This window comes from Notechis scutatus, chromosome 14 (assembly GCF_049901735.1).
Source record: "Notechis scutatus isolate UNSWTSFEM ecotype Mainland chromosome 14, rNotScu1.2, whole genome shotgun sequence".
Taxonomy (NCBI): domain Eukaryota; kingdom Metazoa; phylum Chordata; class Lepidosauria; order Squamata; family Elapidae; genus Notechis; species Notechis scutatus.
Genome location: NC_142022.1, coordinates 5,062,319 through 5,090,177, shown reverse-complemented (window position 1 = coordinate 5,090,177; position 27,859 = coordinate 5,062,319). Strand labels below are relative to the sequence as shown.

The window sequence follows — 27,859 nt, the reverse complement described above, 5'->3', positions numbered from 1 at the left end:
TGGGAGGCAGGGAGGAAGGAAGGAAGAAAAGAGGGAAGGAAGGGAGGGAGGGAGGGAGAAAGCAAGAGAAAAAGAGCCAGAAAAAAGGAAGCAAGTAAGAAAGAAACGAGCCAAAAAGGAAAAAAGAAAGAAACGAAAAGGCGGATCTTCGGTCTCCCAGCAACGCAGCTATCATCCTCATTGGCTGGATGTGCGCGGGGCGGGGCGTGGTCCGCCCGATCGCTGAGAGCCGAATGGAGGACCCGAGAATGGGGCGTGGCAGGAAGTGGGAAGTCGCGGAAGGGAGGCGAGCGGCTGCAGGTGAGGAGGAAGCCGAGGAGCGGGGCGGCGAGGGCGGTCACGTGGGCACGGGTGCGGGGAGTCTCGTGGGGACGGGAGCACGCGCGTGTAGTGTCGGTCTGCTGACCTCAACCTGCAATCGGGGCATCCTTCGAAGCCGGTGGAGATTTCAAGGAAGAGGGCGGTCGCCTGGAAAGGAACCCTCTTTGGCTTTGCAGTCCGCCTCGTGGTTTTTTTTTTTAAAAAAAGCAAGTTTCTAGTCCTCATGGTTTTGAGAGGAAGGTGGGATTAGCGGCAGACCAAGCAAGGTTGCCTCTGAATCTTGGAAGGCCCAATTTAGCATGTTGGAAGCGTGTTGGAAAGGCAATTCCTTCCCCGCCCCTAACCTGGAAATGGCTGGGAGGGAAGGAGAGGACTTTGTCCCAAAGGTGCTTCCCTCCCCCCCCCCCTCCGCTTCAAGAGTGCAGCTGGATTTCCTTGTTTTTCTTTGAAGACGTTTCGCTTCTCACCCAAGAAGCTTCTTCAGCTCTGGGGAAGGGAAGAAGGGGAAGGGAAGAAGGATTGATACTCCTTGCAGACAAGCTGGTCATTTGCATCCTTTTTGAGGCCACTTGGAGGTTGGTCTGTGTCCTCAGGGTCACCCGAGTAATGCAAATGGGTGTGGAAGGACCCATTTATCTGAGGACACAGCTGGTCATTTGCATCCTTTTAGAGGGTCGTTGAGACCACTTAGAGGTTGGTCTGTGTCCTCAGGATGCACACCTGAGTGGTGCAAATTGATTGTGGAGCCTTCTTGGGATCGTGTTGTAGACTGGAGATAGATGAGGTTGTAGATGGATAGAGGATGTTGTAGATTGGAGATAGATGATGTCGATAAGATGATGTTGCACCACTCAGGTGACCCTGAGGACACAGATAAACCTCCAGGTTACCTTAATGATAAGCTAAAAGGATGCAAACGACCAAGGGTCTGCAAGGAGTATAAATCTTTCCATTCCCCACCATCCAGTCAGAGCTCGGATGAGAAACGTCTTCAAAGAAAAAAAAAACCAGAAAGTCCAGTTGCGCTGTTAGGGGGGAAAAAAGGCACCTCTGGGACAACCATGACCTGGAGGATGGAGAATCTCCATAAACCACGAGAGGATTTTGTGTATACAAAGCGGGGCTGGAAAACTGGCCTCTATAAAGCCATAAAAATTGCCCTCCAAATGACTGCCCCTCTTCAGGAAAAAAGTTAGAATGTTAAAACATGGGTTTGCGGGGTTTCCCCCCCTTCTTTTCCAGGTTTAAAGCAACAGATGTTTTTGTCTGGCAGTTGCTGTTTGAATTCAGGAAGAATCTGAGGTATTGGGGATATGATAAGGAAAGAGAAGCCCTTCCCTCCTTCCTTCTCTTTGAGTCTCCCTCCTTCCTTCCCTCCTTTTTCTGTCTCCTTCCTTCCTTCTTCCTTTATTTATTGATTTGTATCCTGACTTTATTTTATTTATAAACTCCAGGCGGCAAACCTATCCAACACACATTCCCCTTCCTATTTCCCCCACAACAACCCTGTGAGGTGGGATGGATTGGAAGGAAGGACTGAAGGCAATGAAGTCATGCAGCTGGCTTTCATGCCTAGGGCGGGACTAAACTCGCAATCCCCTGGGTGATTGGCCCAAAGCCCACCTGTCTAACGCCACCGCCTGGTGATTGGCCCAAAGTTACCCACCCCGTTTTCATGCCTAAGGCGGGACTAGAACTCAACATCTCCCAGTGTTAGGCTCAAAGTCAGGTCACCCATCTGGTTTTCATGCCTAAGGCAGGACTAGAACTCCCTGTCTCCCAGTTTCCAACCTGGTGCCTTAACTACTAAAGTGGAGACCAAACTGTCTCTCCTTATCTTTATAATAAAGATATTTTTTAATAAGAAAGTACATACCGTGACTGGGCTGAAGGACGACGTCTCCGTTTCTCTCTTGTCCAGGTTGGCATCATGGTGGACTCTCACTACGTTTTACCCAACGACATTGGGATCGCGACCTTGGATTGCGCCGAAGCGTTTGAGCTGCTGTCCCCGGAAGAGAAACTCTATGCTCACTACTTGTCACGAGCCTGCTGGTATGGGGGACTCGTGGTCCTGTTACAAACGTCCCCGGAATCTCCCACCATTTACGTCCTCCTCTCCCGCATCTTCCGAACCCAGGACCCGAGTCAGTTGCAAGAGGTGGCCCGTTCGCTCGGCGTCACAGATGAAGAATATCAGGTAATCAATCGGAATAGAGCTGGAAGGGACCTTGGAGGTCTTCTAGTCCAACCCCTTGCTCAAACAGGAGACCCTATATCATTTCAGACAAAATGGCTGTCCAATCTCTTCTTTAAAATCAATCGGTCAATCAGAATAGGGCTGGAAGAGACTTTAGAGATCTTGTAGTCCAACCCGCTGTTTGAGCACCATTTCAGACAAGTGTCTGTCCTAAGGCAGGACTAGAACTCACTATCTCCCAGTTTCTTCTTAATATCCTCCAGTGATGAAGCACTCACAACTTCTGGTGGCAAACTGTTCCACTGATTAATAGTTCTCACGGTCAAGAAATTTCTCGTTTAATTCCAGGTTGCTTCTCTCCTTGATTAGTTTCTATCCATTGTTTCTTTTTCTGTCTTCATAGCTTTGGAAAATAGATGTAACCCCTTCTTCTTTGTGGCAGCCCCTCAAATACTGAAATGCTGCTATCGTGTCATCCCTAATTCTTTTCTCTAGAATAGCCAAACCCAATTCCTGCCACCTTTCTTCGTATGTTTTAGTCTCCAGGCCTTTAAGCATCTTATTCGCTTTTTTGGCTGGTGCCTCACACTGCTGGCTCATATTTAAGGGATCGTCTGCTAGGACTCTAAGATCCCTCTCACAGTTACTGTTTTTGAGCCAGGTTTTGCCTAATCTGTACTTGTATCTTTGGTTTTTCTTGCTTAAGTGGAAACTTTTCCTTTTTTTCCACATTAAATTTCATTTGATTGGATAGAGCCTAGTGTTCAAGTCTGTCAAGATCCTTTTGGATCCTGAGATTGTCTTCTGAGGTATTGGCTATTCCTGTTAGCTTAGTGTCATCTGCAAATTTGATGAATTTCCCTTCTATCCCCTCATCTAAGTCATTTATGAAGGAATTGAAGAGTGCTGGACACAATTTTGTGGTAAAATACAGGAGATCGTTTTTCTTTCTTTTCCTGCTTTCGGTTGACAGCAGTTTTTGTAAAAAAATTAAGCTCTGGTTTCGTAAAAATTAAGGCAAATAAAATGGAATTCTCCCTTGCAGGCATTACTGGTTTACACGGCGGCCATTTATGCCAATATGGGCAACTACAAATCCTTCGGGGACACCAAATTTGTTCCCAGCCTTCCCAAGGTGAGCGCTGAAAAACAGTCTAATGGGTGGGATCAGCTTTTGAACTACTGCCCTGCAGCCAATCAGAAAGCTCCATGGGCCTCATTGGGCAAGGGGGCTGATAGAGGGGGCGGAGTCTTGGGAGTGGCTCCGCCCCTCTTGGGCCTTGAGCATTTTTACTTCGATTTTTTTTGTCATTTTTTTTCTCAGGTCCATTTTGATTTCATTATTTTGATTTTGTTTCAATTTTTTTTTTCTTTCATTTTTCATGTTTACTTTCTGATTTCTGATATATATTTTTTATTTTGATTTTTTTCTCACTTTCAGTTTGGCTTTCTTTTAGTTTTATTTTCATTTTTATTTTCTTTCATTATTCCTTTCCTTGTCTCTATTTGTATTTTATTTCAGTTTTTCCATTGTTTGAGTTCTTTTGTTGTCGTTTTGGTTTTCTTTTAGTTTTCATTTTTCTTTCATTATTCCTTTCTTCATCTTTTTTTAATTTTATTTCATTTTTCCATCGTTAGTTTGAGTTTCTTTGTTTTCACTTTGGTTTTCTTCTAGTTTTCATTTCATTTTCATTTTTATTTTCTTTCATTATTCCTTTCCTCACCTTTATTTGTATTTTATTTCATTCTTCCATTGTTAGTTTGAGTTCCTTTGTTTTCATTTTGCTCTAGTTTCAATTTTATTTTCTTTTTCTTTCATTTTTCTCTTCATTTTTCTCCTGTTTCATATTTATTTTGATTCTTTTCATTTAGATTTTTTAAAATTTTTAGCAATAGCAAGAGCTCTTAGACTTATATGCCACTTCACAGTGCTTTTACAGCCCTCTCTAAGCGGTTTACAGAGTCAGCCTCTTGCCCTCAACAATCTGGGTCCTCGTTTTACTGACCTTAGAAGGACGGAAGGCTGAGTCAACCTTGTCTCTACTTTATCTTTTTTACTTTATCTTTTGTTCCTTTTTTTTCTAGGAAAAACTGAAGAAAGTGGTGTGGGCGAGCCAGGCATTTTTGCAAAACCGGGAGGAGATGGAAGCTTTGTGGGAGAGCTGTGAGAAGCTGATGTACTCCCTGGAGCCTCTTCAGAGGCATTTAGGGCTCAGTGGGGAGGTATTGTCCTTGGGCCCATATCATGCCCATTTCTGGGGGGTGGGGATCGGCCATTTGGGCTGTAGGATGGGGCTCTGACATCTACACCTAGAGCTATCAGGGTACCTGTCCGTTTTCTTCCTTGTCTTTAGGGGGTTTCCACGTACTTCTCTGCAAATTGTTCCATGGAGGATGCGAAGCTGGCTCAGAAATTCCTGGATTCTCAGGTACCGTAGGAATTCTCCTGTAGTCCTCGACATACAATGGTTCATTTAGTGGCTGTTTGAAATTGCTGTTCTGACCAAGGCTTCCTGAGACTGTAATTAAGCACACGCTTAGTCCAAACAGGTTTTATTTCAACGCTGGGAATTATGTTCATTCTCAGCTCGTAATGAGTCCCAACAGTCCCTCGAGATAAGCATTCACCTTTATCTCCTTTGAATTGCTGTCAACAACTAAAGTGCCAAATTAACTGTAAAAAGCCAAGCGAAGTACAAACTCCACACAGAGCTTTAAGGTTGAATCCGAACAGACCAAATGACTTTGCTTCCTGCAAAGGTTTTCCTACCTTTGCCTGTCCTTTATACCTTACGGGAGGGACAAACACCTCCAAGCCTTACTCCCGAGTCGCCCCTTTTGTCTTAGCTACTCTTGCCTTCTGGCAGCTCTGCGCACATGCACGCTGGGAACAAGCTCGCCTTGTCCCTGTGCCTCACTGCTGTCAGATTCTGGAGGCTCCAGAGACAGCACACAACTCCCAGATGGTCCTGGTATGTTCATTGCCTTGCGTTATTTATAAATATAATAGTGACGGGTAAAAATAAAGTACGTTTCTCCAATGCTTTCTTCTTTCTTCTGTAGAACATCAGCGCATACAACACCCGGCTTTTTAAAACAGAGACCAGAGGAAAAACCAGCTACGAAGTCCGTCTAGCTTCTGTCCTGCTGGATGGTAATGGCTGGAGCGTCCCTCCATCCCTTCTTCCCCCCCTTGTTTGAGTGCAATGGTGACCCCTAAACAAAGAACATTAATGACATTAATTAACTTTAAGAACATGACCCTAAGACGTGAATTCGTTCAGGTAATCCTCGACCTACCACCTGTCATTTCGGGCAATTAATTAAAATATGGTATCATTCCTTGTCCTCATCTATTTATTTGCAACATTTTCATGCTATACCACCAGAATGTATAGGGTATTGCCAAGTAAATAACCCATCCAGTAGAGAATGAAATTATATCTGTATATATCTTTATTTACTAATAAAATATCTATATGGGCCAGCACATATAATTATTCCCATATAAATAACCTAGCTCGATTCCCGTGCTTCACTACAAAACTATGGTTGGGCTTAGTTTTTAAGGAGGAAGATAAGAGGGAAAAAGTTGTGACTCTGCCTAATCGGTATTCATCTGGCTAGTGTCCTGTCAGTGTGTGAGAGAGTTGAGGGCTGCTTGGAATCTGAAACAGTATTTGCTGTGTGAGCAAGAAAGAGCAAGGAGCCTGGGCGTGGCTTAGCTCAACTGTTTACCATCACTACTTATGTCTCTGATAGTCTGGCTCCATTACAACCATAAGTAGAGGACTATTTCTGTTCTTAAGTCAAAGAGAGAGAATATATATATATATATATTTTCATTCGGGTATTTTCCCACGTCTCTATAGTTGTGCTTTTAATGTTGTTGTGATATTTCGGCAGAATCTCACCTGCCATCATCAGGCTTGTATATTGGGTTTGTCTTTGTCGTGTATGTCAGGCTTTCGCAGCCGTTTCTTTTTAAATTTGGTGCTAGCCTCGTGCTTTATTAGAATGGTTTTTTCTTCATCCTGATTGATTGGGAGTCTCAGTCTGTGTTTATTGGTCTTGGAGTTTGCAACATATATATAACATATATAACATATATAACATATATATATGTTATAACATATATAACATATATAACATATATTTTATATATATATATATATACACAACTTTAAAAGCACAATTATAATGACGTGGGAAAATACCCGAACAAAGCTGAATAACATACATACATACATACTCAATTATACATATCCATATATCAAATACAAGCACACACATCGCAATATATATGTGTGTGTGTATATATACAGGTAATCCTTGACTTATGACTACAATTGAGCCCATTTATGTTGCTAAGTGAAAAAATTTGTTAAGTGAATTTTGCCTCATTTTACGACTTTTCTTGCTAAGTGAATCCTGCAGTTGTTAAATTAGTTACACGGTTGTTAAGTGAATCTGGCCTCCCCATTGACCTTGCTTACCAGAAGGTCGCAAAAAGGAACCCTGCAACCGTCGTAACTGAGTCCGTTGCCAAGCATCAAAATCGCAATCATGTCGATGCTGCTACGGTCGTAAGTGTGAAAAAGGATCCCAAGTCTCCTTTTCTCGGCGAGGTGATAACTAGTCAACAAATGAACTGTTGTAAGTCGAGGACCAACACATCTTTAAAACGCTGCATCCTGTCTCTTTTTCTTCAGAACCCCAACTTAATGAGACGTCGGTCAAACCGAAGCAATTCCAGTTTGAGGGTTGCACGTTTACTGTCACGCGAGGTGATTACAGCCCGATTCTGCAGAGGGTTGTGGAGAATTTGCGGAAAGCGCAGGTAAGGAACGAGTGGAACGAGGTTACCTTGTTGACCTGGGTTAGCAGCTGTCCTCCGAACAAAAGATCTCACTCTTGAAAGCTTCCATGACGTCTGCAAACAAACATGAATCCTTCCCTCATGTCTACAGAGGTTCTCACACATCCAGGTCACCGTGGTCTCAAAAGTACTTTTTTCAAGAGGCAACTGGACTTTCTTATTTGTCTTTTTAAAAATATATATATTCATTATTTACATATAGGTATATCGAACATAGTGTGACCATCTTGATGTTTCCTCCACCATAGACGCCAAAGTGAAAGATAAATAACATTATTACTTATACATTGCTGGTCTTGCACAATTATTTTTGACTGACATAATACATATATAATATCTCATTCCGGGTCTACTTAGCCTAGTTATTTTGTGTTCCGGCTTCCCTTTTTTTCAAGAGGCAAGTGGACTTTCTTATTTGGCTTTGAAGATGTTTTGCTTCTCATCCAAGAAGCTTCTTCAGCTCTGACTGGGTGGTGGGGAACGGAAGGATTTATACTCCTTGCCGACAGCTGGTCATTTGCATCCTTTTAAACAAAGACACTATAGAGCAGGGGTGTCCAACCTTGGCAACTTTAAGACTTTGCTGGCTGAGGAATTCTGGGAGTTGAAGTCCACAAGTCTTAAAGTTGCCAAGGTTGGACACCCCTGCTATAGAGCATTGCACACCAAAACAACTAGACTCCTGACGAATGTATCTTTTCTTTTATGTACACAGAGCATTTACACCAAGACATAATCCTTGTGTGTCCAATCACACTTGGCCAATAAAGAATTCTATTCTATTCTATTCTATTCTATTCTATTCTAGAGAGACTTTGAGGCCACTTGGAGGTTTGTCTGTGTCCTCAGGGTCACCTGAGTGCTGCAAATGGGAGTGCAGCCTTCTTGGAACAGTTGAAAGGACTGTGTTATAGACAAGGACTAGATTCAGCAGTCCATCTGCATTTAAAAGACAAAGTCCATATTTTGGACCGCTGGTTTGAAACCAGGGTCAAAGAGGCCATCAATGTCAAAATTGAACAGCCCTCTCTCCACAGAGGGATACAACGCCACCTATGTCCCATCTACCACACAGTCCTTTCAGCAGTTCCAAGAAGGCCCCACGTAATTCTGTTTGGGATCAGTGTTCTTCAATTCCCAGAATACCCCACACATCAATTCTGACTAAGGCATTCTGGAAGGTGAAGTCCACACATCTTAAAATGTTTGAGGTTGGGGTGGGTGTACTTCCACTCCCAGAATTCCCCAGGCAGCTTGCTTTGAGATGGGTGGACTTCAACTCCCAGAATTCCCCAGCCAGCATCATTTCTGACTGGAGCATTCTGGGAATTGAAGTTCCCTCATCTTAAAATGACTCTGGTTGGGATGAGTAGATTTTTACTCCCAGAATACCACACACATCAATTCTGGGTAAGACATTCTGGGAGGTGAAGTCCACCCATCTTAAAATCTTTAAGGTTGGGATGGGTGGACTTCAACTCCCTGAATACTCCAGTCAGAATTGATGCTGGCTGGGGAATTCTGGGAGTTGGTCCACTCGGAGTATTCTGGGAGTTGAAGTTCACCCATCTTAAAAAGACTCAGGTCTGGAGGAGGGAACTTCAACTCCCAGAAGACCCCCACACTAATTCTGGCTAAGGCATTCTGGGAGTTGAAGTCCACCCATCTTAAGAGATCTGACTTTTAGAAGCAGTGCTCGGCAGCCTCTCTGTTTCTTCACCAGAAACATACCGCCAGGCCCGTTCAGACGGAAATGTTGGAGCACTACACCACCAGTTTCAAGCAGGGATCCATCCCGGCTCACAAAGAGGGGTCTCGCTGCTGGATTCGCGACAAAAGTCCCATTGTGGAAAGGTGAGCTTTGGGCCCAGCTGAGCTTGGAAAGAAATTGATGTCCTTCCTTGGGATGAGACCGGATAATTGCTTAATTCTCCAAATCTCATGTCAGCTGGTGAAATTTATCGTTAATTCTTAAGTTAGTTACCATTCAAAGTTACAACAGCACTGAAGGAAGTGACTTATGGGCTCAATTGTAACTCGAGGACTACTCGTATAGGATGGACTGCCATGATCAGACTTAAAAATAAAAACTAAAATTAAATTGAAAAATTGAATTTACAAAATGAAATTCAAATCAAAAGTTCAGTCACAAAACTGAAATTAAACAAAAAAATGAAATAAAAATGAAAATGAAAATGAAAAGAATTAAAAAAATGAAATTCAATAAAAAGGCAAACTGAAAATAAAAAAATATGAAATAAAAATTAAAATGAAATTAAATTAAAAAATGAAATTCAGTCAGAAGACAAAAAACAAAATAAAAAGTAAATAAAAATTGAAATGAAATGAAATAAAATAAAATGAAATAAATGAAATAAAAATTAAAAAAAATTGAAAAATGAAATGAAATGACATTAAAAATGAAATGAAATTATAGAAAAATTAAGAAAATAAAATAGTATTGCACGTATATGTTAATTTGTGAATTGATTAAGAGCCTCGGTGGTGCAGTGGTTAGAGTGCAGTACTGCAAGCTACTCCTACTGCAGTTTGGCAGATCGAATCCCACCAGGCTCAAGGTTGACTCAGCCTTCCATCCTTCCGAGGTCAGTAAAATGAGGACCCAGATTGTTGGGGGCAATATGCTGGCTCTGTAAACCGCTTTGAGAAACTACTATAAAGCGGTATATAAGTCTAAGTGCTAAGTGCTATTGCTATATGTCTGTTGATACTTGTCTAATTTGCTTTCACAGCTACATTGGTTTCATCGAGAGCTACCGAGACCCGTACGGTTCCCGGGGAGAGTTTGAAGGTACGTCTGTTTTGACACGTGGGAATCTTTGGATCCAGTCCATTCATGTGGACTCGAAGGGGGAAATTTGGAGGCGACGGTCAAGGATCCATTTTGCCTGTCCCCATAGAAAAACCCACGGAGTGCGGAAGAAACGTGGTTTGCACCCAGAGCAATGGTTCCGTTTCCCACAAATCGATTCTCCTCGCTCGAGCGACACAAACAGGAATCCGGTCTAGAGAATTTGCAAGAAGTTCCTCCTCTCTCTTTGCTTCACCTGATCTTCGTCTTTTTCAGGTTTTGTGGCTGTGGTGAACAAAGCCATGAGTGCCAAGTTCGCGCAGCTGGTGGCCCAGGCCGAAGACCTCCTGGAAGAACTGCCTTGGCCCCGCGCCTTCGAGAAGGACCACTTCCTGAAGCCGGATTTCACCTCCCTCGATGTCCTGACTTTCGCAGGAAGCGGGATTCCTGCCGGCATCAACATCCCAAATTGTAAGGCTGTGCTAATGTTTTGATTTTTTAATTCATTAGAGCAGTGTTTCTCAAACTCGGGTGGACTTCCGACTCCCAGAATTCCCCCCCCAGCCATTGCGCTTTAATGTCTGGACTCGGGGCAGAAAAAAAATGAGGCTTTTCTCTGCTCTCAGCCAGCCCGGCTTCTATTGGCCCGAGGATGATGGGAACTGTACTCCACCCTTTCCTCCTCCTCCTCCACAGATGACGACATCCGCCAGACGGAAGGGTTCAAGAACGTCTCGTTGGGGAATGTGCTGGCGGTCGCTTATGCCACCCAAAAGGAGAAACTGACTTTCCTGGCAGAGGAAGACAAAGTACGGCGTCCTTTTGTGTGTGTGTGTGTGTGTGTGTGTGTGTGTGTGTGTGCGCACGATAGAGGAAAGCGGGACCCAGTGGGAGGAGGAAAACTTGAATTACAGTCCTTTGAAGAAAAGCCACAGGGCGTAACAAAAACCAGTCCTTTCAATCTGTAGAAGAATAATAGAATAAACGAGTCGGAAGGGATCCTGGAGGTCGTCTAGTCCAACCCCCTGCTAACGTCAACGGTGTCTTTTTGCAGGATCTCTACATCCAGTGGAAAGGACCCTCTTTTGAAGTCCAAGTTGGCCTCCATGAACTTCTCGGTCATGGCAGCGGGAAGCTGTTTGTCCAAGTAAGAATGTTAACCAGACCCCAGTTGACTAGAATAGAAATAGACCTGGAAGGGGCCTTGGAGGTCTTCTAGTCCAGCCCTCTGCTCAAGCAGGAGAACCCATGCCATCTCAGACAAGTGACTGTCCATTCTCTTCTTGAAAACCTCCAGTGAAGGAGCACCCACAACTTCTGGTGGCAAGATATTCCATGTTCATTGCTCTCCACCACTAGGAAATTTCTCCTTCATTTCAGGTTGCTTCTCTTTGATCAATTTCCAACCATTATTTCTTGTCCTGCCTTCTGGTGTTTTGGAGAATAATTTGTACCCCTCCCCCCTTTTTTTGTGGCAGCCCCTGAAATATTGGAATATTGCTATCATGTCACCCCTGACTCGTTCTTTTCTTTAGTCTAGCATGACCCAAACCCTGCAGCCGTTTGCTTTTCTAGTATTTTTAACCTCAGGGCTGGATATCTTCCAGGTGTTCAGGTGCCACACCTGTAAATCTCTGCGGGTCCTCCTTTTCCCAGTTTTTTTTTTTTCCGCAACAACATTGCTTTAACATTAATTTCCCATAGGGTGGGGATTTTAACGGCCTTTTCCCCTTCTCTTCCTGTATAGGACAATTCGGGGGCTTTCAACTTTGACAAGGCTGCTGTGATCAACCCAGAGACGGGAGAATTGGTGAGGATGAACAGAATAGAAATAGAAATAGAATTGTTTTATTGGCCAAGTGTGATAGGACGCCCAAGGAATTTGTCTTGGTGCAAATGCTCTCAGTGTACATAAAAGAAAAGATACATTCATCAAGAGTCAAGAATAGAATTTAATTGAATTAGAATAGAATAAAATAGAATAGAATAATATGTAGAAGAATAATATGTAGAATAGAATAGAACAGAACAGAACAGAACAAAACAGAAGAAGAGAATAGAGTAGAGTAGAGTAGAGTAGAGTAGAATAGAATAGAATAGAATAGAATAGAATAGAATTCTTTATTGGCCAAGTGTGATTGGACACCCAAGGAATTTGTCTTGGTGCAAATGCTCTCAGTGTACATAAAAGAAAAGATACATTCGTCAAGAGTCAAGAATAGAATTGAATTGAATTAGAATAGAATAAAATAGAATAGAATAATATGTAGAAGAATAATATGTAGAATAGAATAGAACAGAACAGAACAGAACAGAATAGAATAGAATTCTTTATTGGCCAAGTGTGATTGGACACCCAAGGAATTTGTCTTGGTGCAAATGCTCTCTGTACATAAAAGAAAAGATACATTCGTCAAGAATCAAGAATAGAATTTAATTGAATTAGAATAGAATAAAATAGAATAGAATAATATATAGATTAGAATAGAACCGAATAGAACAGAACAGAACAGAATAGAAGAATAGAATAGAATAGAATAGAATAGAATAGAATAGAATAGAATAGAATAGAATAGAATAGAATTCTGAGAGTTGAAGTTCACAAGTCTTAAACTTGCCAAGTTGGAAGACCCTTGACTTAGAGTGACAGATGCCTTCCATCATGTTTTTCTCTGCTTCCCTTCTTCCCCAATCCAGATTCGGAGTTGGTACCAAGGGGGCGAGACCTGGGACAGCAAGTTCTCCAGTGTGGCCTCGAGTTACGAAGAGTGTCGGGCAGAATGTGTGGGTCTCTACCTCTGTTTGAACAAGGATGTTCTCCGGTGAGCCGTGATGGGCTTTGGGAAGGGTGGAGAACTGAGCTGAATTGTAGTACAGAAAGAGGCAGATAAGGGGTGGTCCTTGACTTACGACCACAATTGAGCCCAATATATATGTTGTTAAGTGAGACATCGGCTAAGTGAGTTTTTGCTTCATTTTACTACCTTCCTTCCCCCGTTTGCTCAGTGAATCACTGCAGTGGTTAAGTTACTAACACGGTTCTTAAGTGAATCTGGCTTCCCCGTTGACTGTGCTTGTCAGAACAGTGACAAGGGACACTAGAATTGTCATAAATGTGAGTCAGTTGCCAAGCGTCTCCCATTTTCATCGCATGACCATGGGGAAGCTGCAACAGTCATAAGTGTGAAAAATGGACGTAAGTCACTTTTTCAGTGCTGTTGCAATTTTGAACAGTCACTAAGTATACTACCTTTACCCATAATATCCTCCCTAGTTGAATGTTGATTTAATATAATACAGCAGTGTTAATTTCCTTTGCGAAACAGGCCAAAATAATTTTAAAACTACTAAAGTACTAAATCTTTACAAATATTTGCCTATCACTTATAAAAATATTATATATATAAGTGACAGGCTAAATATTTACAAATATTAGCCTGTCACATATCAATAACAAAATAATTAACAGGAAAAGCAATAACAATAAGCATCTTATATAAAAGTAATAATGATGAATAATAGTTATATGGAATTAAAATAATTTTTGGAAAGTTTTTGTTGATTTCAAAAAAAATAAGATAAAATAACAAAATAGAAATATATTTGCATTTATCATCTTAACTGTTAAATAATTAATAGGAAAAGCAAAACAATAAGCATCTTATATAAAAGTAATAAGAATGATGAATAATAGTTATATGGAATTAAAATAATTTTTGGAAAGTTTTTGTTGATTTCAAAAAAAATAAGATAAAATAACAAAATAGAAATATATTTGCATTTATCATCTTAACTGTTAAATAATTAATAGGAAAAGCAATAACAATAAACATCTTATATAAAAGTAATAAGAATTATGAATACTGGTCATATAGAATGAAAATAATAACTTGGAAAGTTTTTGTTGATTTCCAAAAAATAAGATAAAATAACAAAATAGAAATATATTTGCATTTATCATCTTTGTCTTGTCTTAACTGTGAAATAATTAACAGGAAAAGCAATAATAAGCATCTTATATAATAGTTATAGGGAATTAAAATAACTTGGAAAGTTTTTGTTTATATCAAAAAAATAAGATAAAATAAAAAAATAGAAATATATTTGTGCTTATCGTCTTTCCCTCCCCCCTCTTAACTGGAGTGTTCATTTTCTTTCCGGCTTTGTCAGGATCTTTGAACTGAAAGGGGAAGATGCTGAAAATGTAATCTATATTAATTGGCTAAATATGGTCCGGGCGGGACTCTTGGCTCTGGAATTCTACACCCCTGAATCTGGAACTTGGCGCCAAGTAAGGGTCCAATTTAGGAATTGTATTTCCTTGGTGTTTCAGTGTATCCCATTTGCAAAAGACAGAAATATTGGCTTTATTATTATTACTTGATGATGATGATAACAATTTAATGCACTGTTTCTCAACCTTGGCAGCTTGAAGATGAGTGGATTTCAACTCCCAGAATTCCCCAGCCTGTCAGCTGGTGCTCCATTCAAAATCCAAGAAAGAAATACTTAGACTCTTTTAATCAGAGAAAAGATACCTTTTACTGGAAATCAAGTGGTAGCACCAAAAGAATTCTGAATCTGAGAAAATGGGCGCGTAAATCACATATACAAAGTAATGGCAACGTTCACATCCCCAATAGTTCAATTGGCTCATCCATTTAAAAGTTGTGTATATCATCATGTGGGCATCTCCAGGTGGTGATGAGGCTTCTGCCCGTTGACTTTGACATAGTTTGATAAAGGGTTGCAGCTGCGCATAGCATAGGATAGAAACCTAAGCAAGAATGTACACACACACCCAGCTTATACAGTTCTGGTTTGTAACACCTCCAGCTCACTTCCCATAATCATTCCCCCCTCCTCCCCCCGTTACTTAGGACAGCCGAAAGAAGCAAAGCAAAGGGAGAAAAATTTTGAAGGCTGACAAAATAGCTGGGAAAACCTCCACTAATGACAATTTGTTTTTAACTTCATGTTTCCTTTATTTGTGCATATCATTTTTGCACCCAAAGCAGAAGCACCAAGGTCTTTCCAGGTTGAATAATACCAATCTTTGTCTGAAGGGGTGCAGGGTTTCCTGCCTAAGCAGGGGGTTGGACTAGAAGACCTCCAAGGTCCCAACTCGGTAATTCTATTCTATTCAATCTTATTTTTATTTATGAATGAGTGAAACATAATGGCCCCCAATGAGCACAATGTTCTTTTTGAATTGCTAATAGTACAAAAGTTGCATTTTGGTTTCTGTTGTTATTTTTTCTTTATTGCTCATGTTATTTATCTATTTCTGTTGTGATTTTGTTCAACATTGGCTTTATCATTTACTGAGTTATGATTATTCCTCCTTCCCCCGTCCGTATTGGCTGGGCACTCTTGGGAATCAAAGTCCACCCATCTTAAAGCTTGCTAACTGGGGAATTGTGGGAATTGTTCACCCATCCTAAAGCCTGCTGGCTGGGGGATTCTGGGAGTTGATTGCCAACATTGAACCCCTAAAGGAAATCTGGAATTTGGCTTTGCTCTCTTGGAAATAGCACGCTGGTTCTACTTTTCCAGTCTTGTAAGATAGGGCAGAGCGTGCAAAGCACTTTACACCCATTACGACTCTTGTCTTCCTTCCTGACATCCCCTGGTCTCTCCTCCAGGCTCACATGCAAGCCCGCTTTGTGATTTTAAGAGTGCTGCTGGAGGCTGGCGAGGGACTGGTGTCCTTAAACCAGACCACGGGGACTGACGGCAAACCCGACGCAGTTGTCTTGCTGGATCGCACCAAAATCACCACCGTGGGAAAACCAGCTCTGGAAGGTTTTCTCCGGAAGTTGCAAGTAAGTGATTTTTTTTTGGGGGGGCTTCCCTCCCTTAGCAATGGAAAATCTGCTTTCTAATTTTATAACAAGGGAGCCAGTGTCAGGGTTCTGGCAATTCATGAGCCTCAAGCCAAGCTTCGAAAGAATTCAAAAGATTTATTAAGAGTGACATGCCGGCATTAACCTAAATGAAACCAACTCTGGCATATGTAATTTACAGTCACCGGTGACCCTGTTTTCTCCCTCCCTCTGGGTGTATCATAAATCATAGATCGTGGCATCCGTCCCTCTCCATTCCTGGCCAATAGATGGGGAAGAAATGGAGGTAGTGACAGATTTTATTTTCCTGGGCTCCACTGCAGATGGGGACTGCAGGCAAGGAATTAAAAGACGCTTGCTCCTAGGGGAGGAAAGCTATGGCAAATCCAGACAGCCTCCTCAAAAGCAGAGACAAATCCCCCTGCCAATAAAAGGGCGTAGAATCAAGGCTGTGGTTCCCCCAGTGGCAATGTATGGCTGGGAAAGTTGGACCATAAGGAAGGCTGAGCGCCAAAGAATGGAGGCCTTTGAACCCTGGGGATGGAGGAGACTCCAGCAAGGCCATCCAACCGGTCAGTCCTAGAGGAGATCCACCCTGACTGCTCTTTAGAAGGCCGGATCCTGGAGAGGAAACTCAAAGACTTTGGCCACCTCATGAGAAGGAAGGACTCGCTGGAGAAGAGCCGAATGCTGGGAACGATGGAGGGCAACAGAAGAAGGAAGGGGATGACAGAGAAGGAGGTGGCTGGAGGGAATCCCTGAAGCAGTCGGCGTGAGCTTCAATGGACTCCAGAAGATGGTAGAGGACAGGAAGGCCTGGAGGAACGTTGTCCATGGGGTCGCAATGGGTCAGACACGACTTCACAACTAACGACCACACACTAAAAGGTATAATTCTAGCAGGAGTATTTTCCCTTTCTTTACAGATCCTGAAATCGACCGCCGACGTTGAAGGGGGCCGCAAGCTTTATGAAGCCTATTCAGCCGTGACAGACAACAAACCAGAATGCTTTCTAACCCTACGTGAAACGGTCCTTTTACGCAAGGAAGCACGGAAGCTCTTCGTCCAAGCCAACACCTGGCTGGAAGGTAGGAAGGGCAGGATTTGAACCTGGCTTACTATCCCTCATGGTGTCCAACATCACTGATTTCACTTGCTGTGTAAAAACCTCAAAGCTCTTCCCAGAGATTTCCCTTCGTAAAGGGGATTTAGCGCTGATCTCCATTCAGGAAGGGACACCTGGTCGCAATTCAGCCACTTGGCTCGCATTTACAACGGTCACAGCATCCTATGGAGGGTGTGTGTGTGTGTGTGTGTGTCACTTGATTGCCAGTTGCGACCTTCCCAGTGGTGCAGTGGTTAGAGTGCAGTACTGCAGGCTCCTTCTGCTGCCTGCCGGCTGCCTGCAATTTGGCAGTTCGAATCTCACCAGGCTCCAGGTTGACTCAGCCTCCCGTCCTTTGAGGCCGGTAAAATGAGGACCCAGATTGTTGGGGGCAACAATCCTAAACTGCTTAGAAAGGGCTGTAAAATACTGTGAAGTGGTATATAAATCTAAGTCCTTCCCCTCCCCCCCTCCCTCCCTTCCTTCCCCCAGTGATTAGTACTGCAGGCTAACTGCACACTGCCAACAGTTTCATCCTGACCAGCTCAAGGTTGACTCAGCCTTCCGTCCTTCCAAGATTGGTAAAATTGAGGACCCCAAATTGTGGGGGGTAATATGCTGACTCTGTAAACCACTTAGAGAGGGCTGTAAAAGCACTGTAAAGTGGTATATAAGTCTAAGTCAGTCCTTCCTTCCTTCCTTCCTTCCTTCCTTCCTTCCTTCCTTCCTTCCTTCCTTCCTTCCTTCCTTCCTTCCTACCTTCCTTCCTTCCTACCTTCCTTGCTACCTTCCTTCCTTCCTTCCTTCCTTCCTTCCTACCTACCTACCTTCCTTGCTACCTACCTTCCTTCCTTCCTTCCTTCCTTCCTTCCTTCCTTCCTTCCTTCCTCCTTCCTTCCATCCATCCTTCCTTCCTTCCTTCCTTCCTCCCTCCCTCCCTCCCTCCCCTCCCTCCCTTCCCAGTGATTAGTACTGCAGGCTAACTCTGCACACTAATAACAGTTTGATCCTGACCAGCTCAAGGTTGACTCAGCCTTCTGTCCTTCCGAGAAAGGTAAAATGAGGACCCCAAATTGTTGGGGGCCATAGGCTGACTCTATAAACCGCTTAGAGAGGGCTGTAAAAACACTGTAAAGCGGTATGTAAGTCTTAAGTGCTATTGCCATCCACATTTAACATTGTCCCCCGATAAAATTTTGGCGTCCCGCAACCAAAAGGAGAAAGGACCATTGGCGGAATTGAAATCGAATCAGAGAACTGGGGAACGGAATAAATTTTGCAATTTTTGCCCGCTGACTCGGTCTCCCCCTTCCTTGCCCAGGTGGCAAAGTCCGACTGACTCAGTACGAAGCCAGCGCCGCGGGGCTGATCCGCTCCTTCTCCGAACGCTTCTCCGAAGACGCCGAGATCCTCGAAAGGGAATTGCTGGAGCTCACTCACGCCGATGCTCGTTTTTGGGAAAGTTAAGGCTGTAGGACGGGCAGGAGGGTGGGCGGGCCTGGGTCTTCTCCCCTCCCGACTCCCCCTTCCCAGCGAGCCCTCCTGGCGTGTGCGGTTCTCTCCGAATCACTTTCATTAATGGGAGAATTGCCGTGCTGGCGATATATCGTGCCGTCACATTAGGAATCGAATAAAGCTGACTTTTCTAAAGTTTGTTGGCTTCCGTTTGATTTGCCCTTCCCACCCATCAGTGGTGGGATTCAATTTTTTTTTACTACTGGTTCTGTAGGTGTGGCGTGATTGGTGTTGGCATGGTTTGGTGGGCATGGCAGGGGAAGGATACTGCAAAATCCCCATTCCCTTCCCGCCCCACTAACCTGCTTTCCAGCTCCGTTCTCCTGTGCAGGGCAACCAAAGAAGACCCAGCCAACCAGCTGTGAGTGTGGCTTGGTGGGTGTGGTGTTCTGTGGGTGGGGCTTGGCTTGGTGGGCGTGACAGAAGGATACTGCAAAATCCCCATTCCCTCCCCACTAACCTGCTTTCCAGCTCCGTTCTCCTGGACAGGACAACCAAAGAAGAACCAGCCAATCAGCTGGGACTCGGGAGGTGGAGAATAGATATGGGGGCGCGGCCAGTCAGAGGCGGGATTTGCTGGTTCTCTGAAGCAGGGGTCCCCAACCGCGGTCCGCGGACCGGCACCGTCCGCGGAACAAGTCTTACCGGCCGCTGGTTGCTAGGCGCCGCCATCTTTTTCATGAAAAAGTGCTTCCGGTGAGCTTTTCCGGGTAGAAAGCTCACCGGAAGCACTTTTCATCAAAAGATGGCGGCGCAGCGCTTCGGTGAGCTTTTCCGGGTAGAAAGCCATTTCTACCGAAAAGCTCACGAAGCGCTACGCCGCCATCTTTTGACGAAAAGTGCTTCCGGTGAGGTCACCGGAAGCACTTTTCGCCAAAAAGATGGCGGCGCCCAGTTGATGCCGGTACCGGGCCGCGACGCCCAGCTGATGCCGGTACCGGCCACGGCGTCAAAAAGGTTGGGGATCACTGCTCTGAAGCACTCAAAATTTCCGCTAATGGTTCTCCAGAACCGGCTGAATATCACATCTGCCACCAACTCAGCGGTGGCCACAATTCGTGTCCTGCTGGGGTTCCGGCGGTTGGGAATTTGGTAGCACTGGGAGGAAAGGCCTTGAAAACCGAGGGGAAGGGGAAGAGCAGGCTGGGGGAGGCAGAATCTTGATCCAAGGGTTGCCTACTCTTTTGTGAAAATGCCTTGTCATAAGGACAGAGAACGTGGGCAAGATACAGAGATCATAACTCTCTTATTTCTTCCTGGCCTAGACAGTGGGGTGAGGTTCACCCCAAATGCTTTCTTTTTTTATATAAATATAGTTTATTAATTTTTACAATTAAAACCAGTCACAATACATACACAAATAAGCAAAAGAAAGAAAAAGAAAGAAGAGAAAAGAGGAAGAGAGGGAAAGAATTTTGAGAAAAGAAAGAAAAAGAAAGGGGGAAGAAAGAAAGAAAGAGGTTACAAGATAAAAAGTATTCTTATTTTAATAGTTTGCAAGATCTTCTTTTGTTTTCATAACCTTAACTTGTGTCATATAACCACACCTGTTTTTAACTTATATCGCTACCTCATTATGGGTTGATACTTTTCTTTTATGCCTTATGATATATAATTTATCTTTGGTCAATCCAATTATACCAACAATTCCAGCTATCGTAGTATAGTGAAGTGTCTTTGTTTTTTAGCGCCAAAGTCAATTTATCCATTTCTGCGCATTTTGAGATTTTTTCAATAATCATTTCTTCTGATGGAAGTGACTCAGTGACTGCATTTGCAGGTTTTAAGGTTTTTAAACTTTGTTTCACAATCTTGGCAACTTTAAGACAAGTGGACTTCAACTCCCAGAATAGAATAAAATCAGAATTAGAATAGAATAGAGAATAGAATTAGAATAGAATTCTTTATTGGCCAAGTTTGATTGGACACACAAGGAATTTGTCTCTGGTGGTTAAGCTCTCAGTGTAGATAAGAAAAAATAAAAATGCATTATAAGAATTGTAATTGTAATTATAAGATACAACACTTAGTGATAGGTTACTATAAGCAACCAAATCATCCATAGGTTATTAATACGCAATCAAAACATACTAGGAAAACAAGACAATATAAATTGTAAAGATACAAGCAACATGGTTATAGTTATAAATGGGAAGAGACGGTAATAGGAAGGATGAGAATAATAATAGTATATTATAAGAATTATAATTAATATATAATTAATATTATTATAAGAATAATAATAGAAGAACAGAATAGAAAATAGAAATAAGAGTAGAATAGAGAATAGAATTAGAATAGAATACATTATTGTCACTTTGTACACTAATTGGCATACATTAAAATGAAATTTCGTTGTATACAGTTCTCAAAGGATCACCACCTTCAATTTACACTACAAAAACATGACAAAATAAATAAATACAAAATTATGCATATACCCACACATAAACACACTCTAGTCCGAATATACGTGTACATGGCAAGGAAAACGAATCCTGTGAATTTACTTCAACTCCCAGAATCCTTGCGCGTCGGCCGACTGAGGAACTCTGGGAATTGAAGTCCACACTTCTGAAACTTCCCCAGCTTGGGAAAGAACGCCCCGGGTGTCAAAACGCCCCTCCTCTGCCGCGGCACCCTCCTTTTCCCCCCATCCCCGCCCTCCCTTCCCCAAATCCCGGGCGCGCTCCGCTGGGATGGACACGGATGGCGAACCCACCCTTTCCCACAGGCCCCTTTCCACCGGGGTTTCGTGAGGGGCGGTCCTTCATTCGGGCCCCGCCCTTACCCGGAACGAAGCTGGAGGTCGCGCCACGTCGCGCGTAGACGCAGCCCGAGGGGGCGCGGCGAGAGAAGTGAGGGGCGCATGCGCGCTCGGACAATCCCGGGAGCTCGCGCCTGGGGAAGCGCAGAACAGTTGGAGGTCGGTGAGGTGTTTGCACTCGTGCAGAGCGCGATCGCGGGAAAAGAGGGTCGTGTGAACGTGCCAACCCGGGTTCTGGGTGCGATCTGAGCCCCGAAGGGCCGGGGTCGTTGGAAGAACCCCAACACCCCCCCAAGATCAGCACCGGGGTCGTTTGGACACCCTCCCCCCAAATCAGCCCCGGGGAAGGCGAGGGTCTCCCTCTTGCACCGTTCCCATGTGGCTGCCTGCCCTGCTGGGTCCTTGGGCCGTGCTGCTGGCCCTGTCTGCCGGCCGCTGCCGTGGGCTCTCCTTCCCACCTGCCCCCGCTGAGCCGCAAGTGCTTGAAAGAGGAGTTGCACCGGGATGTAATGGTCACCGGAGAATATGAAGTGTCCGAAGCTCCTGCACCGGGCATCCGAACAGACTTAAAGGTAAGAGGCATCCCCTTCCTCCTCCTCCTCTCCGCCCCCTTTGCACAAAGGGGGCCTCCAACCCTTAATGCACTCTGCACTCTGCAAACTGGAGCTGACTTGGTTTTGCACTCTGTGTATGCTCAGGGGTTCTCTTGTTCTGCCCGCAGGTGACCGACTCAGCCGGACACCTGCTCTACTCCAAAGAGGAAGCCAAGAAGGGGAAATTCGCTTTCACCACCGAGGATTACGAAATCTACGAGATTTGCTTTCAGAGTCACGGACAGCCAGGTAAGGGTCAGGGTGTGGGGCATCCACCTGCCGGACTACAGGTCCCATCGTCCCCATCAAGGGCCTTCCTGCAGCTGGGCAATGGGTCTTTTGGGAAGAGAGAGAGGTACAGTAGGTTATATGTTGCTTTTGACTCCCAAGCACAAACTTTTAATTACTTCGTTGTGAGTTTTCCCAAAATTTGTCTTGCAGCCCCATAAATCACCCCAAAGCTAAGATTAAAAAGTCAAACTACTGTAACATGTTGCGCAAAGGCAAAAATGGAAGAAATGTTTAACTGACGTGGTTTAATGGGGTTTGCCACACTAGTTACTAAATTTACTTAGATCATTTAAAATATCTTCGCTCATGTTGACCAAAAGCACTTTAACTTTAGATTTATTTTTGGAGGTTTCTTATTTTGCTTCAGGACTGAAAGAAGTTTCAGAGAAAACTGAACCCCATTTTTATTACTGTTGTTATAGTTTGTCATACAGTCAGCCAGATGCTTAAACTTAAGGGCGTTTTTCATCCATCTATCAAATCTTTCCCTAGGACCTTTTGATATTTGTTGTTGAATAATATTAAAGGTCTGGCCACACTCACAAAATGTCAGCTGTGCCAACTCAAGCTGCCTTTTGCAATTGACTGGTGGGGATTTTGTCAATGCCAGTGGTGTTCAAGTGTGCTCCAGATGTTTTGGATTGCACCCACTGCACCTATCACTGTTGATTCTATCTTTGCTTTCTTTAGCCACATTTGCACTAAACCAGGGTCCCCAAACTTGGCTAACTTTAAGACTTGTGGACTTCAACTCCCAGAATTCTCCAGCCAGCTATGTTGGCTGGAGAATTCTGGGAGTTGAAGTCCACAAGTCTTAAAGTTGCCAAGGTTGGAGACCTGTTCTAGATACAAGTCTTTGTATTTTGGGATTTTATCCAGCTTTTTTCTTTATTTGTGTTTATTAATTTATTATTACCATTATTGCATTTAGCTAACCTCACTTAATACACTAGAACATAGAAAATATTAAGAATATTAAGAACATACTTTATTATTATAATCTATGGTTCATGGCACAGTCAGCCAGATTGGATCTGGCCTTTTTAATCCACTTATTGAGTCCTGATATTGCTATTAATATAATTAATAAGAACATACAAAGCTGCTGTAGGCTTTCTTAGCTTGGCTTTGCTATGTTTAGTAAAATCACATATTACAATTTGTAAACCATGATTGGCGACTTAGTACGCCGTGGGAACCCAGCCATTTCAAATAGAATGAATCCTGGTTTAGGCGGGTGCGGGATCAACCTTGCCTGTAGCTAACTGGATTTTTCTCCTTGTGTTTTTCATCCTATACACAAACCTTTCCTTTTATTTTTTTTCAGGGAACTTTCGGCTGCCGGACCAACTGATCACCCTCAATGTTAAACATGGGGTAGAAGCCATGAATTATGAAAATGTAAGTCAAATTTTTGTAGCTGTGAATATTCTTAAGTTCAGATCGTGCTGTGGCCGGTTCAGAGGCTGCATTCAAAACACAGATTTAACATGGTTGCTCAATTAACTCATTTTCTAGGTTTGCAAAGCGCAAACCTAATTTATGGTGCAGCCCACCATAAAATAACCTAACAAGCAAAAGCCAATAGGGGGAAACGGATTTGCTTATGACCCACAAAGTTCACTTAACAACTGCAAGGATTCGCTTAACAACCATGGTGAAAAATGTCATGAAATTGGGCAGGACTTCCTTAATCGCTTTGCTTAGCAAATGAAATTCTGATTCCCAATTATGGACGTAACTCGATAAGCTGGATAAGCTCATTTATGGAAAAAACAAACCATTAACTTTTCACTTCTCCCTGTTGGCACCTGGGAGGGATCAGGATGACATCACAAGCCTGATGATGTCACTGCAGACGTGAGGTCACTCGGCCCTCTTCCCCGCCAAGCTCTATGGTTCTTTTCCAACTCTTCTGCCAGGTCGCAAAAGCGGAGAAGTTGAAACCGTTGGAGATCGACCTCCGTCGCCTGGAGGACCTTTCCGAATCCATTGTCAAGGATTTTGCCTTCATGAAAAAACGGGAAGAGGAGATGCGCGATACCAACGGTGAGGCCGGGCTTTCTAATTGGGGGGGTTTGACCCCTGCTTTTCTGGACAGCTGACCCCAAGAAAAATGGCAGAACGTTCCATCTTCTGGATCAGCTGCCCCTTGCTTCCAACCTTCTCTAATTCTTCTGAACTCCCAGGGAAGCCAAAACTCAGTGTTCCTTAGCCTTAGCCACTGTGTGGACTTCAATTCCCAGAATCCCCCAGCCAGCGAGGTGAACAAGCAAGGTGTTAGGGTTCCAGCGATAGCCCTAATTAAAGCATGAACCTCGAGCCAAACTTCAGAAAAAAACTCAAAAGATTTATTAGGAGCAACATGCTGGCATCAAACCACTTAGGACTGTAAAGCACTATAAAGCGTATATAAGTCTAAGTCCTATTGTTATTAACCTAAATGAAACCAACTCTGGCATACGTAATTCGCAGTCACTTATGGCCCTGTTTCCCTTCTCCCCCCTGGGTGTATCATAAATCAGATTCTCCAATGAAGCACATAGGCTGGGTGTCATCAATCGCATTCTCCAATAAAGGATTTTCCCGGCCAGAAGATCCAGTCGCCTAGCTACAATCTTTTTAAGATAATGGTGGTATGTACTTCTGGTTTTACTGCTGATTCCCATTCCCCCTTGTTTATGGCAACTTGAAAACAGGCATAGGAATGTTTTACAAGTTGACATGAGGAGATTCAAGCTATGATGTCAATATGAGCCACCTGCCAGTTCTTCTAACAAGGTCTAGATTAGAGATTCTCAATTTTGGCCGCTTGAAGATGTGCACATTTCATCTCCCAGAATCCCCCAACCAGCAAAGTATTGACTTAGATTGACAATTTGGGGTTAACAAACAAGGAGATTCCGACTAGACTTCAGTCATTGTCAATATGAGCCATCAACCAGTTGTTCAAGCAGGCTAGATCAGAGTTTCTCAATCTTGGCTAGGGAATTCTGGGAGTTTAGGTCTATTCATCTGAAGCATGCTGGCTGGCAAATTCTGAGAGTTGAAATCCATCCATCTTAAGCATGCTGGCTGGGAAATTCTGGGAATTGAAGCCCACCCATATTAAAGTATTCTGTCTGGGGAATTCTGGGAGTTTGAAGTCTACATATCTTCCAGCTTCCAAAGTTGAGAAGTACTGAGTTGTCAAGAGAGATGGATTGGTTTAACTCACTTAACAATCCCATTACTTAGCAACAGAAGTTCGTAGTCCAAGGACTACCTCTATAGTCAAATTTAGTATTTTGGGTGAGTTTCCTAGTGAAGGCTTTGCAAAGAAACTGGTGAAGCCAATGATGATTTGGAATAATGTGAGAATCTAGTTTGCTGCGTTCAGGACCAGAAGTTGGGGGGTGGTCTTGGTCGGGGGTCCCAAACTTGGCCAGTTTAAGATTTGCGGACATCAACTCTCATAATTCCTCAGCCAGCCATGTTTAGTCCCCAAAGTCGGCCACTTTTAATACTTGTGGACTTCAACTCCCAGAATTCCTCAGTGTTCTGTCCTAGACTTCCCAAGATCATGAAGCAGACTCCTCATCCTGATAAAACCCCTTTTATTTAGGTTAAAGAGAATCCCTCTCCAGCAAAGTCCCGGCAAATGGTCTTTTCACGAGATTTTTACAACAACAGACCTTTATCAGGAACAGATCTTCACCCTAATGAATTGAACTAATTGCCACCACTCTCCTTGCTCCTTTTATTCCTATGGGAGAGGCCATTCACTGTCCACCTGTGCCCTTACTCCTGAGTCAACCCTTATTCCTTAACTATTCCCTTCTTCTGGCAGCTCTGCACATGCTCACACTGGGAACAGGCTCCAGCTGTTCTTCTGCCTCACTGATCTCTGTCTCCGAAGGCAGCTGATAACTGTCAGACATCTTTGGCCCCATCTCTGCCTCAGACAAAGAGCACTCATCAGAGTCTTCCCCAGACTCCAGGACTGGCCCATGTTCCACCTCAACTGCCTCACTGTCCGAGTCTGCCACCAGCTCTGCTGGCCACTGGCGGGCCACAACTCCCATCCAGTCATGTTGGCTAGGGAATTCTGGGAATTGAAGTCCACAAGTCTTAAAGTCACCATGGTCTTAGTAACTGCCATCACTATGTTGTTGATCCTTCCTCTGCTTTCTTTTTGCAGAATCCACCAGCACTCGAGTTTTCTACTTTAGCATTTTCTCCATGCTGTGCCTGGTCAGCTTAGCATCGTGGCAGGTGTTCTACCTACGACGGTTTTTCAAGGCCAAAAAGCTCATCGAGTGACGGAGACCCAATCCAGGATCCCTGGTCTCCTTACCTGATTGTGCCAAGATCTCAGGACAAACCACTTTTATCCCCTCACTGGCCCACTGATCTCAATGGTGGGGGGTCAACACAGAAATTGGACCAGATCTCTTTCGGGGCAACAGATTGGTTTGAAAAAACAGCCCGGCCTCTCTGTTTTGGGTGTGTTTCTTTTCTCTTGGACTCATCTGGGTGATTTTTCTCACCTTTTCTTTGGGATGGGGTTGGAGGGCGGGCATCCAATCTGACTGTTACACAATTTGAGCACACTGGATAATATTTGGAAGTAATAAATCTTGGTTCCTAGACTGGTGGCTGTTGGTGGGGAGAACTCATTTGAAACTCAAGCTGGGAAGAAAATTCTTCAAGGTCAGAACTCATCTCCCTAGCTCATTGTTTTTCCAACTTTAACATGCTTGGACTTCAGCTCCCAGAATTCCCCCAGGCTGCCTGGGGAATTGTGGGACTTGAAGTCCAGACATCTTAAAGTTGCTAAGATAAATACTGCTTTAAGCAGTAATGCCATTGGATTTAATTCTGGCTTAGGATGTTGTGTGAGCCTAGCAGTATACGGTGTATAAACCATGGCTTGATGGCTTTGTGGTTTATGATTAAGTGTGAACTCAGCCAGTTGTCAGAGCTGGCTTATTAGCAAGCCTTGGTTCCCATCCTGTGGTTTGAGAGAGCAAATTATTATTTTATGCCACGGGGTGTGTTTATACAAATATGTGAATATGAGCTGTTGGATTTGAAAAATAAAAAGGGGTCACTGTTGCAGAGTTGATTACCAATCAGGCATTGAAGATTGCATTGAAACAACACACCCATCCAAGTCCCTGCTTGCTGTGCTGGGACTACAACACACCTAATTCCCAACCAGGGTTGATACAGGTAGCTCTCGACTTAACAACAGCCCATTAGGTGACTCAAGTTACAACAGCACTGAAAAAAGTAATTTATGACTCATTTTCAGACTTTTTCAACATCCCCACAGTCATGTGACCAAAATACAGTCTCTTGGCTACGGACTCATAACTGTCCCATAGTCCTGTTGATCCCCTTTTGTGACCTGACAAGCGAAATCAATAGGGAACCCAAATTCATTTAACAACTGGGTGACTAATTTCCCAACTATAGTGATTCAATTAACAACAGTGGCAGGACAAGTTTTAAAATGAGAAATTCATTTAACTGTCTCACTTAGCA

At 43.6% G+C, this 27,859-nt stretch overlaps 2 protein-coding genes across 5 annotated transcripts; both read left to right on the top strand.

The window, feature by feature from the left end:
* Nucleotides 1–227: 227 nt before the first annotated feature.
* On the top strand, nt 228–18,817 carry DPP3 (dipeptidyl peptidase 3). Of its 4 annotated transcripts, none has more exons than XM_026687580.2 (18): nt 228–300; nt 2,243–2,521; nt 3,567–3,656; nt 4,607–4,744; nt 4,876–4,950; nt 5,585–5,675; nt 7,234–7,361; nt 9,124–9,254; nt 10,154–10,212; nt 10,489–10,683; nt 10,909–11,021; nt 11,267–11,359; nt 11,960–12,022; nt 12,910–13,034; nt 14,383–14,503; nt 15,858–16,037; nt 16,985–17,147; nt 18,486–18,817. In XM_026687580.2, exons 2-18 carry the CDS (start codon nt 2,252–2,254, stop codon nt 18,629–18,631), a joined length of 2,181 nt encoding a protein of 726 aa, XP_026543365.2. In that variant the 5' UTR covers nt 228–300; nt 2,243–2,251; the 3' UTR covers nt 18,632–18,817. The 4 variants fall into 4 exon arrangements, with proteins under 4 accessions (XP_026543365.2, XP_087799659.1, XP_087799661.1 ...); XM_087943533.1 differs by having other exon boundaries at nt 291–531; XM_087943535.1 differs by lacking the exon at nt 228–300 and adding an exon at nt 303–561.
* A 2,775-nt stretch (nt 18,818–21,592) lies between these two features.
* On the top strand, nt 21,593–26,961 carry LOC113425428 (transmembrane emp24 domain-containing protein 10-like). Its single transcript, XM_087943557.1, is given in 6 exon segments — nt 21,593–21,900; nt 21,902–22,018; nt 22,168–22,288; nt 23,658–23,731; nt 24,253–24,379; nt 26,511–26,961. Coding segments are annotated over 6 exon segments (639 nt in total). The 5' UTR covers nt 21,593–21,822; the 3' UTR covers nt 26,633–26,961.
* Nucleotides 26,962–27,859: the final 898 nt, after the last annotated feature.

What these genes read in the sequence shown, in the direction of transcription:
- DPP3 (XM_026687580.2), top strand. Translation starts at nt 2,252, where the DNA reads ATGGTGGACTCTCACTACGTTTTACCCAACGACATTGGGATCGCGACC. An exon ending in TTGAACAAGGATGTTCTCCG is followed by an intron (nt 13,035 to 14,382) that starts GTGAGCCGTGAT and finishes CGGCTTTGTCAG; the next exon opens with GATCTTTGAACTGAAAGGGG. An exon ending in GTTTTCTCCGGAAGTTGCAA is followed by an intron (nt 16,038 to 16,984) that starts GTAAGTGATTTT and finishes CTTTCTTTACAG; the next exon opens with ATCCTGAAATCGACCGCCGA.